Raw genomic sequence first — 12766 nt, forward strand, 5'->3', positions numbered from 1 at the left:
CATTCCCTGCAGGCACTACGTCGTGCTCCCTATCAAGCTGCAGAAATTAGGTGCCTTCTTCCTCCTCTAACCACTACCACCACCACTCACATTTCCGTTGGGTGAACATATGAAGATTGAGCAACAATGCCTCGTAGTTGACGAGTACATGCCACAAAGCAACCTTATACTTTTCAATAGTGCACGCTTTACAGTGCTCAAATAATGTAAAATTCACCGAACTGCTGGTGTTCAGAGAGATGTTTCAGTTTGTGAAGATTTACATTGCAGTTTAAAACACCACTGGCAGTTTCAACACCATCAAAGCACACCATCAGTGTTGGGGAGCAGGGTGCGAGGTCGTGAATATAGATCCACAGCTACAACACGCAATTTAAAAGATCGAAGAGAAATTAAAAAAAAATACATCAATAAAAGTGCTTGTTTTAATGCATTCGGATGAGGTTTTGAAGTCTGTTAAGCAACCTCATAGCTTGTTGCAAAGCTTTGGAGTCTTAGTTGCAATTTAAGGGACACTCGTACATAATCTGATGCATGCACTTACCCTGTTGTACCCAATCCTTCCAACATACTTGTTAACTCATTATACTGCTTTATATTTGCCACAGAGGCATCTAATTTGCATTGTCATCTCACAAGAATTCGATCATAAAGGTAATTCAACGAGAACATGGAAAATGAGAAATTGCACTGCTTAGGTGGAGAGTTTTCATATTACTGGAGGGAGCAAATGCCCCATGATCCTAATTTTAAAAGCCTCAAAGGAAAAGGAGTGGGCCTCTTTGAAATAGCTGCAAGACAGAATGGCCAACAGTCTGTTGGCAATAGATGAGAGCCTAAGCAATTCAGGGATCTTCTGCACAGAATGCACATTCGAGAACCACAACGTATGTTGTCTTCAGGTGTCGTTGAAGACAAGCGTCATAGAAAGGAAGGATTATTTACTTAAACACAGATACTCGCATGCAACACAGGCTAACTAAGCAACTCTCTTCGTTTACCCAGTCTTTTCACTAGTTATAACAAGGTACGTACATCTCGTGGACGTGCAAGCAATTCGCCAACATTCGGCCATCCTGAAAAGCTTAACGTCCTCGCAAAGGCTGTTGTGCCACAGGTCTTGACCGACTTCACATAAAAATGCTCAGTCATCCTATTCAACAACTCAATAACTTAGACAATATACAAAAACTTGGTTAGTTAACAACACGCGCAGTAACACACACGCACAACTTCACTTGTGTTGTGTTTAAGTAAACTATCTTTCCTTTTTACGATGCTTCTTGTGCTTCAACGACGCCGCGAAGACAACACATAGTACTCTTCATGTCAGAGAGCTCGGAAAGGGGGAGCGATGAAAGACCCCCCTGAGAAGAAAACATCCTCCAAGAGCATGCTTTTGCATCCCACCGATGCCTCAGTGACTTAGTTTGCAACTTGTAAATGCTCTCAGCGCATACACATCACCCTCTTGCTACTGAACAACTCGCTCCCTTCTGTCATCTCCTCCTCCTATTCTATTACAGGTGCCTCAAACCCATCTCAACTAGAGGGCTGCAGTGAAGACATTTAGTCCCACAAGGGCTGGGACAGAGAAGGAAGTTTACGTGGGTAAGGAGGCACAAAAAGTTGCTCAAAATTTCCCCCTACTCTCCGCCATCTGAAATAATGTGTTTCCGATATCTCGGGAATCAATCATTTCTGAGGCAGTAGCAGCATTTAAAACACATATCATTAGTGATCTACAATATACATAGCTCAAATTAAGATACAGATTCCAACGTGTATACACTGAAACCTCGATATAACGAAATATTGGTTATAACGAAGTGAATGAAAAATAGTCTTGAATTCGATACTCTGCTAGCGACATATCTTTAGAACTAATTTTTGAATATAATAAACTTCTGTGCAAGATGCTTTACGAGTTGTGAGTGTACATAATTTGCCACGGTTATGCCTCATCAAGCGGCGACTTTATGGGGTGCCTGACCCTCCAGAGACCCAAGAATGCAATTTCAGGTCAATTTATTTGAAACTTCTGTATTATTTTGATCTTGAGCATCTAAGAAAACAGAAGAATTTTACTCACGAGAAATGAAAGAAAACTGGCAGAATTCAACAAAAACTTGCATGTGTCGTGGTTGCAACTTTGCGCCGTCAACGGGAATGTCTCCGTCTGATCATGTTACTTATATATTCTATGTGACATTATTTGGACACCTGCGTGCGCCCGATCCAATGGGAGTTTCACATCCTAAATATTTCATCCCCCGTGTCATTATTGCACTTCTTATGCGATGCCTCCTTCACAAATTTCAACTTTAGCGTCTACGATCTGCCGCACGTGATACTTGACATATTGCATCAACAAAAGACACGTGGCGCTCTTTCCTGTCTCAAATTTCCAGCCTTCCCAGCCCTTGTACGGGACGTAACCATTCGACACACTAAACACTCCTGGCAGTGGGAAGTGCTGCTATTGGCGATTGGCAGGCTTTACAACAATTCGCAGAGGGAATAACGCTCAACTCACACTGTAACACCAAGAAGAATAATTTATTTGGAGGAACACTGCATGAAGAGTGATGAACAAATGTATGAATCAACCGTAATTACACTAAACTATCACGGAAAAAACTTCCCGGGCTTCAAACAATATCACATTCAACCAGTAACTATGACTGTCTCATTACTAGAAGCCGGAATCATAGGCACTAAAGAACTAGATTTCAGGCGCCATAAATAGGCGGGTAAAACATTCTTTTAGGTCTCTGAAATCATAAATATAGGCGCAATGAATTTCGACACAATTCATATTTTTGAAGAAATAGGTGCGGGACCTGTGTCTACAACAAAAAAGCAAACATAAATATTTTAGTTTGTGACGGTACAATGGTGCATAGCTTAGCATAGCCGTGCAATGTTTTTCCCACAAAGTTCGAAAAATATGGTCTCCCTTTTTCTAGTCTAGCATGGCAAGTTGAGTATCAACCGTCGAATAAACACGCTCCTGGGTCTTTCTTTTCGGCATGGCTGAGAAGGGCAACACAGGAGCAAATAGCCAGAGCGCCAATAGGACAGAAAGGCCATTTTGCCTCGTATTAACTTGGTTTAACTGCACAGAGTTAATTTCTCTTCTATCTGTGAACACCTTAAAGGGCCCTCAACCAGGTTTGAGAGCTTCGAGCAGGCAAGAGGAATGCATGCAATGGGCGCTCCCAGTCTCACCCGCCAAGATTTGCAAATGCTACACGCCCCGAAAAAGGTGAAATGTCAGATCCAACGCTGCTTGACCATCATCTCACGGGCGCAGCCTCAACATGGGGAGGTGTTGCATACAAGCACGTCTAAGTAGTACGTGACACCGAAAATTATTCAAGGCGACGTGAGTAATTTGTGTATACACTGCTGCCTGCCTAGAAGTATGAATGTTGGCAGAAATACTTTAAAGCATACAAATGGAATCAACGCACGCTATTATTATTTGTAACTTCGTATCGAGCAAGTTCTTTTGCGTTGGAGTTCTCACCATTCTCGCATAGTGCAGGTGCCAGCATTCACAATGCTTGGCATGTTTTTGGTGCATCATCCTTTATAGCAGTTCTAGTGGTGCGACGCTGTGTATCGTCGTGAGGGTACACGATCCTGGCAGCCTCTCCAAACGTGCGCGCATAGATAGTTCCATCCAATAGAAACATGCAGTACAATACAGAGAATGTCGAAATGAACACATAGATTGCGTGCACGATCTTCTGTGCTTGCCTGCGCATGATGTGTTGATATGTCTGCGTCGTTTGGCCTTCTGGCTCAGAGATGCTACGATACCGAAGAGGGCAGGGGAGCCATTTGGCTAGCGAAATCCACAGCGTACGAGAGGCAAAAGTTTTAAGCTCACCTCCTCACATCTTGCTTTCGAAGCTTGTAGTGAACCAATCAAGATATTATATAGATTATAGTGCTGCAAAGCTTTTCATTGGACATGCAACAACTTCAAGTGCACGTAAAAATTCTTATGCGACCTAGTAAAGCGCCGCTAAGTAAATGACAAACAAAACAAAAACCACGTGGACTTTTTTTATCTACACTCTTTTTCCTCTTATCACACTCCAAGTTTTCGCATTTGTTATTCATTGTCCTGCGGCTGCACAGAAGCAACTCCCGTTCCATACGCATGCGAGTAAGCGCCGAGATATCGAGCAGACGACGCGGCGCGAATGAATACATGTGCAGAGGCTAATCGGCCTTTCCATTGGCTAAGAAGCTTTTTAGCTATGACAGTGCTGAAAAAAACTTTTGAGATGGGAGTATTGGTTGCACCCCACAGTGTTCCAAAAGCTCAATTTTACCTGGGAACATGAATAACTGTCTCCAGTTGTACCCAAAAGCTAAATATGAAAAGTAAACAGCGTTCATAAAGGCACCAATTTTACAAATAGGCATTTCTAGGCACTTATCTAAAAATTTGGGCGCAAACATTCAAAAACTAGGCCTTTATGGGCACCAAAACACTACAAAAGCTCTCAGATTCATGCTCATATGTCAAAATGGCATGATAGGCACGCAAAAAACGAAATATCCATTTGCCTAATATCCGGTCTCTTTTCATGACACAGCCACGAACGAACTCAACATAATGTTTTTGTGTTTGAAACAAGCAGCAGGTACACTCAAGTGCGAGAGGGTCGAGCGCTGCCGTCCTCTCCTGGAGCATTGACTTCCTGTGTTGTCGCACCAGCCGCCGCCGCCGCCTCAGCAGCCGTTTGTTTGCGCAGCATCCACTTTGCCTTCACCCAGGGTTTTTTTAGTTTTGCCTTCCTGCGATAGATCTTGGCACGCTTCCTCGCAGGCTCCGCAGGGAGCTCCACGGTCTCCGCTACGTTCATGGAGTCCAAGACAGCGGGCCAGAAAAAGTACGAGATGACGCGTGCCTGCAGAACATCGTAACTTTTTCGCATGGCCCGCACATCCTTGCACCGACTGCAGGGCACCGGAGCGCCGGACGAGATCTCCAGGAGGCTTCGCGACACGCACTCGGTGCAGCAAATGTACTCGGCGCTTTCGGTGTTGAAAGCTGCGGAGAGCTCGGGAAACTTGTTGTTGCCCACAAGCAACGATTCCACAATGCTACCGCTGTCAAAGCGATCCAACAGCCTCCCATAGGTAGCCACCGTTGTCTGCAACAAAGGGGGGACAGAAAAGTTTCTGTATGCTTCACGGGCTGAGTGCAAACTGTGGAAATACAGCCAATCACGTCTCATTAAAAAAAAGGCATAAAACAAAAGGATAGCAACGTCAGCCATTGGTAACTGCAGTCAAACTTACCTCATGGGGTCTAGCTAGGCAGCCGAGCCAAGTAAACTAAGCATAGCATCTCAAGGCCGTACTGCAAGCATGATGTTTCATGCACATAACATGAAGAGTAGTCCGACCAGTAATTTAAATGTTTACCGGTCGGACTACTTTTCATGTTATACGCTTTATCTTTTATGCGTTTCATCTGTAAACAATGTGCTCGCCACGTGCTCGCGCATGGAAACTATATCTTTTTACTCGTGTATCAGGTGCCCTTCAAATTGTGTGACCTGCATATATATATGCCCATATATCGCCTTTCATGCCGGTTTTCATATTTGTATCTTATTGATATGCACATGTATATAGATAGCACTCGTGCCATAAACTGTATTCTGATGAAGGCCGGACCCGCGGCCGAAACGTCAATAAAATCACTTCGTACGTGCGTCTTCTTTCCTACAGATATATATATATATATATATATATATATATATATATATATATATATATACACACACACACACATACATACATGTATATACACACACAGTAGACTCTCAGTAAACAAAACCTGAAGGGATCGGGAAAATGTGTTCCATTTAACAGGAGTTTCGTTTACTGAGAGGTGAACATTGGTGCAGAATACAAGCCCGAAACCAAGCATTGCAGAGGCAATCATTCTGTTTAAGCAGTAGTTCTGTTTAACAGATTTCCGTTTACTGAGAGTCTACTGTATTTTCTTTTTTTCCTCGTTTCACCACTCTCTTCTGCAACGCCAGCAGGCACTCAAGACGTATTGAAAAACACACAATTTCAAACATTCATGAAACAAGCAGTATGAAAAAATAAATAAATGATGACAGAGACCCAAATTTCACAAGCAGCGCCGTTTCTATCACTGGCCCTTCATTTATGGTGCATGGTTCATGGCAACTGTTCAATATCAATGAACCATCTAGCCTAGCAGGCAAGAATTCCCAACTTCTTTTATTAACAAAGATTTATTTGGATTAAGTGCATTTAAACCTGTGTTAACTGATGTCGGTAGAATTGGAAATTTATTTGACTACACTGTCACTTCGTCCGACAGAAACTTGGTTTTCTATGCCAAGGATGACAACGATTCAGTACCTACTGGTGGTTAAACAGTGCCAGTACCTACTGGTGGTTAAACAGTGCGCTCACTGCGCTGGCCCGCCACCAGCACCATGAACGGCTACTAGAGCCTTCACACACGTGCCACTATTCATCTGTCTGTCTACTGCGCCCACGTTGTGTGTAAGTGGGTAAGCGTGATCATGCAGTGCAAGCTTATTTAGGGCCTCGTGCGAAGAGAAAGGGCGTCCATTATGCCGAGCATCGAGCATGCAGTATGTCGGCAGAAAAAAGTGCAGGAGTGTACGGTGAAGCAGACTCAGTTGACTTTTCACCAAATCCACTCAGACTGCAGATGCAAGATCGCTTTGCTGGCTGCTACTCGGTTCAGTCGGCATTGTAAAAATTTCAGTTGCGTGGCGTGCAGAATAAATTTTGTAGGGATTTGAGGCTGAGGCTAGCATGAAACCCCCTCAGGAAAGAGGCGAAGACCGACAGAAACCATGTTTACTGATCGGAACACAGGCCAGAACCACCCGCTGCCAGCGGCTGCTGCACTGTTCTTTTTAATGCTTGTGGCCGCTGCTCCCACAATTTACAGCGACTTAGCAACAGCATGTAATTTGTAAACATGCCTTTAGGGGCGAAGCTCCTTAAAGCGTGGGTCGTGCGTCCACAATGTATGTAGTAGTAGTAGGTACTAGCCACCGATGGCACATACCCGCTCTAGAGCGGTTATGTGCCACAGGGGATGCGAGATGGCGGTACTTGGAGTGGTCATTAGATGGACACACGGAAAGACGCACAGACAGACTAGCAGACGGCAAACTCTGTGTGTAACCTCCTTGGTTTTGGCAAGCTTTGGCGAGGGTTGGGCCCCAGTGCCATGAATATAGTGAACAAGTATATAGCCATGAACTAGAGGCGGTGAAAGGGGAGAAGTAGGCACGGAGCACAGGCCGTAAGAAAGTGCGCGATGCCACCTCTTGATTAGTCCTTGGAACGTCCGCTGGATGGCGGTACTTCTATATGCTGAATATATGATGAAAAGATGCGAGATGGCAGTACTTGGAATGTTCACTAGATGAATGGATGGATGGACAGACAGACAGACAGACAGATGCCCTGATGGACGCACGGAAGCAAGAATAAACGGACAGATGTATGCCTCACCCCACTCATAATCATGCACTCCGTGGATATAGTGCAATTTTTTTTTATACGGCAAATGCTGCAAATCCAGCCATCTTGCTCATATCCAAGGCGGGGTCAAGACTGAAAACTGAACAACTCCATTCCATGTGGGCGGACACTTGTAGATACAGTTATACCTACAGTCACACTGGGGTGGAACAGGGTACTGTTCAGAGTTCCACTCTTATAACAGGCTTGGAGCAGCCAGAAGGGCTTTCTTGAGCAAGTTTAAAGGAGGACACAGGTTGTGGAGACCGAAAAATCGCAAAAAAACTTTTTTTTATTGCATTTTTGAAATCTACAGCTACAAGTGCACTTATATCGTGAATTTCATGCCTATAATATTATTTTAGCTGCTAAGACCCTTTATTTTGCGATTTCTAGCTAAATCTGAGCCGAAACCGATGTTGAAATCGCACATTTTCCGTGACGCGCACCCTGCCCTTTCATGTGTGCCAGCGCGGCCCGCTTGGTCTCATTTGAGAGAGTCGTCTTTCGCCTTCAAATTCCCACCAGAATGGGTCCAATTTAACCATTGGAGGCTTGTAAAATAAGCGGCAAAAAAAAAGTATCAGAGCACCTTCCTATTCGCTACTTTGCGCACGTGACTTGAGCTTGCCTCCTTATTGGTGAAGGCTCCTGGCTTCGTCTGCTCCGGGTATTGAGGCGCGCGTCCATGCGCGCCATTTTGCCTCAGTGTCAGCAGAGAAGTTTCACAATGTCAAATCTTGAGTGCAAATTCCGCACACAGCACAAGTTTGGTGCGAAAAAGGTGCGAAGGACGCTAGTAGCGAATTTCAATAAGTGCTCCGTGATACAGCGAAACCCCCGAGACGCTAATCTCTCCGCGTCCCATGGCCAAGTCGTCGACGCTACCACGGAAGGCCTAGCTACCCCATCAATTGTCACGGAGCTTGTGCAAAGTCCCTGTCAGTCGCGGAGCCTTCGAGCAGTGGTCGCGTGCGTCTAGATACAATCTATCGGCAGCAATCTGACTTGGAAGAGGAGCGAGCTAAAGCCGAAGATAAGTTATCGGAGTTGTCATCCGCTGCAGCGACGAAGCGGAAACACGCATTCGTGGTTGACGGTGTCGACGAAGCAGCTCGGCCGCCTGATGGAACCATGTTCACAATTATAGATTTGGACGCAGTGAACAGCGCTTTGTTGGCATTTGCAAAGTGCAAGGCATGCAATGGAGAACTGCAGATTGTCCACGACCATTGGAAATTCGGACTCGCCGTGAAGTTGCGTTTTGTGTGTTCGACCTGTGGGGAGACTGCCTCGTCGTGGAGCTCGGGGCGCGTACGTAGCGATGAACGCATGAAACCTTTTGCTGTGAACGTTTTGGCCGCGCATGCAATGCAGGCAACGGGGAACATACAGACCGTGCTGAATTTGTGTTCTCGTTGATGGGCATCAGCCGCTGGGGTCTTCACACAAAAACGTCGCAACACTACGTGAAGACAAAGTTGGCACCCGCGGCTGATTGTGCTGCACGCAATTGGACAAGCGGCTGCACGCGGTCGGTTTGCGAACTTTACGCCGAACTTAAAATAGTCCACATGGGAAACATCGCGGTGTCGTTTGATGGGTCATGTATGACTCGCGGTCGTTCGTCGCGTATCGGTCTCGGCACCGTAATTGAATTGTTCAGTGGGCTGGTGCTTGACTTCGTTGTTTTGAGCAACTCTTGTGCTGGATGCGAGTCGGGCCCAAAGGAAGGTGACCCTTCTTATGAAGTGTGGAAGGAACATCACCAGTGTCAGAAAAACAGTGACAAGAAGGCTGGGGAAATGGACGTTCAGGCTGCTTTCATCCTCTTCAGGAGGTCACTTGAGCGGCCCAACCTGCACTACACCACGGTGCTTTGCGACGTGTGGGGGGTGCTGACACCCCCTGTAAAGTTCTTTGCCCCGCGTGGCGCACGTGTTTCGCACAGAAGCCGTGATTCGGGGGTGACAAGCGCCGGACGATAGATGGCGTTGTGTTCGCGTTGAGTACCACTGTTGGTAGAGTGGTAGCGCCGGCGGTGACCCCTAGCGGAAGGCAGGCCTTGGTGGCGGGCGAGAGTTGAGGGAGCCTCTTCTGCGCGTGGCGGCTGTCGCGAACAGTTGTCTCCAGCGTGGGTTCTCGGCGTGGGACACCGTTGAGTTGAGTGGCATGTTGAGTTTTATTTTATTTCTGCTTGCAAGTGTTTTTTGTTGTTGTCGTTAGTTTTCAAAACCGTTGTTGAATCGGGACGAGAGCCATGCGGTCTTGGGACGAGAGCCATGCATCCTGGGGTGAGCAACGCCTAGAGCACGTGGTTTGTAGGCCAAGCCCGAAGCGAGTGAGTACGGAAGCCTCGTGAGTGGTCCGATTTTTCTGTAAATAGCTTCTTCTACCTCTTTGGGCTCAGGGAGCCGGGTGTCGTTGCTGACTTGTATTGTGGCTTGACGCCGGGGTGTCGTGACACCGCCCGGGGCGGTGGACGCCGATCGCTCGGTAAGCTCCTAAGTGCGGCGAGTGATAGGGCCACCTCACAGAGTGGATGTCTCCTCGTGGCTGCCTCTTCTGCGCCTAAGCTGGGTGCTGGGTGGATGCCGGTTGTTGTCGAGCGACTCATTAAGCCTAAGGCTCTGCGTAGCTGCCTGTCGCACGTGGCACAACTAGGTTGATCGTGGCGTTGAGGTGCTGCGCTCTGCTTCCCTCACTTTTTTTTTATCTTGTGGTGCACGAATTAGGAAAAGTGACCTTTAGTTTATCTTGATGGGCGTCTCGGCCGCCGCCGATGTATTAGCTAGCAGTAGTGACCATCGTACCATGTGGCCGAAAAGCCTTATGCTCCCTTCCCTAGGCCCTGCTCCACTGTTTCTTCGATTTTTTTTTTTTTTGATGTATTAAGAGGGAGGAATGTCATCCACAGCCGGCTGTCTTCTACACATCGTCAGCGTCGCTGGCCAGAAATGCGGTCGTTAGGTCGGGCGATGGAGATGCCTGGGACCTGCGCAACTGCCTGCAGTCCGGCGCCCTCGTAAGTGCTGGTCGCAACTGGAAGACATGTCGGCGCTTGCGACAATTCGTCGCGCCGATGGCTACATTGATGTTGTGGGGCTGGTTCTGAGATGAAGTCGAGCCGGACAGTGCAGCAGTGTCGACCAGCAGCGGTGTCGTGGTGCAAGGACATTATGGACACGCGATGTCATTTTTTTTGCTAAAGCTTGTGTAGCTAATTTTTGTTTTTAGGAATATGGTTTGATTTAAGGTTGGGGGAACACCCCCTGTAATGTTGTTTGCGCCGCGTGGCGCACATGTCTGGCACAGAAGCCGTAATTCGGGGGTGACAACCGCGGGATGATAGATGGCGTTGTGTTCGCGTTGAGTAACACTGTTTGTAGAGTGGTAGCGCCGGCGGTGACCCCTGGCAGAAGGCAGGCCTTGGTGGCGGGCGAGAGTTGAGGAAGCCTCTTCTGCGCGTGGCGGCTGTCGCGAACGGTTTGTCTAGTGTGGGTTCTCGGCGAGGGGGAACCCCGGGTCTCCGCGCCGGGGGGGTGGGGGGGGGGGGCACGTTGTAAGTGAAGCGTTGGCGACGCCGTCTTGGGTGTGTTAGCGTGTTTGTCGTTATTGTGTGTTTGTCGTGTTTTCGAGTGTAAGGAGATTGTGTGTAAGGATGTCTTAGTGGGCTGATTACTATTGATTTGGCGGACGATATCGTCGTTCAAAAGTAGTTAAATAAATGTATGTGTATTGTTTGGTTTGTACCGACCGCGTCTGCTGTGACCGTCCACTCCAAGAGCATGGCGAGGCCCTCGCCTCGTCAGACCCCACAGACGGACACAGCCGCGGTTACGTTGCGCTACAAGAAGATAAGGTTTATGGGTATATCCCAGTGGAAGAAGAGGACTGCATTAATCATGTCCAAAAGTGTATGGGCACTGCTTTGTGCAACTTGATTGCAATACACAAAGGCCCTGGCCTTGAGAGTCTTGGGGGAAAGGGCCGCTTGACAGGAGACCTGATCTTCAAGCTCACCAATTCTTATGGGTGGGCTCTGAAGACTCACAGTGGTGATGTTGATGCTATGCACACAGCAGTGATGGCCACTTAATATCACATCACGTCCAATGATGATGTGGCAAACCACACTATGTGCCCACATGGTCCAAATTGCTGGAGCAAACAAAATGCGCCAAAGGCCAGGGGGGAGCCCATTTCAAAACATCGTCGAAAGCTGCCTCCATATGTCTGCCAAGCCTTACTTCCCATTTATGAGCGCTTGTCAGACAGAAAGCTGTTGCAACGATGCTAGCGAGGGAAAACCCAAAATAACAATGAATGCCTGCATTCAATGATCGAATAGAAAGGAGACACTCCGCCCGTCTTAGAGGAGTACGAAAAAAGCCGCAATGAATGCGATACAGTAAAATCTCATTAATTTGAACCCCATTAATTCAGAATTTCGGTTAATTTGGCCATGGCGTCTGGCCTGTCAAAAATGTACATTGTTATATGACTGAAAAGTCTCATTAATTCGGACAAATTCGGCCGCACTTCAGTTAATTCGAACGCACAACCGCGGTTGAGTCTCGACGGGGAAGCAGCAGCCGAATCTGTTGGCCAAAACGGCAGCACACCTAATTAACTTTCGCATCAGATTGTGGCCTCTGAGATTCAAAACTTCCTCCATGGGTAGTACATCTTGGAGGATGTACTACCCCCCCTAAAGAACACACACACACACACACACACACACACACACGCGGTGGTTTAAACAACCAAAATACAAGGCAGTGCATCGCTACTGTCATCAGTAACGAGCAATCTACGGATTTGCCTTTCCATTTTTTTCTTGCGCGTCGAGCATGTTTGTATGACGGTTGAGTTGGGTTGCTCACCTCTAGTGTGCTTTAAGGGGGCAGACTGGTCTTAGACATTTTTTGTTTATTTTTTCAGTGATCTTGATCGAACTGCACAGTACTATGCAGTTTTTTCTGTTGATTTCAAATGTTTAATTAGTTTTTCTGTAACTCATCTTGTTCCTGAGATAACTTAAGTTGATCCCCTATTGTTTAAGGCTGCTATAGAACAAAAAAGTGCTAATTAATGTGCTAGTTGAGATATTCCAACATAGACTAATGACTATAGAGTGAAAGTATGCAAGACTTTTTTCTTTTTAGGCCTTTCTTGGTTAGTTTACAAC

The 12766-nt window shown here is 46.8% G+C and overlaps 1 protein-coding gene across 1 annotated transcript in view; it reads right to left on the reverse strand.

Annotated features, from left to right (window-relative positions):
• Window positions 1-2538: 2538 nt before the first annotated feature.
• Window positions 2539-12766, reverse strand: part of LOC142785237 (uncharacterized) — a 40775-nt gene continuing 30547 nt past the window's right edge. The window contains exon 9 of the mRNA XM_075883676.1: window positions 2539-5177. Coding sequence (XP_075739791.1) covers window positions 5137-5177 — 41 coding nt within the window. The 3' untranslated portion in view covers window positions 2539-5136. The remainder of the gene's footprint in view (window positions 5178-12766) is intronic.

This window comes from Rhipicephalus microplus, unplaced genomic scaffold (genome assembly GCF_043290135.1).
Source record: "Rhipicephalus microplus isolate Deutch F79 unplaced genomic scaffold, USDA_Rmic scaffold_19, whole genome shotgun sequence".
Classification (NCBI taxonomy): domain Eukaryota; kingdom Metazoa; phylum Arthropoda; class Arachnida; order Ixodida; family Ixodidae; genus Rhipicephalus; species Rhipicephalus microplus.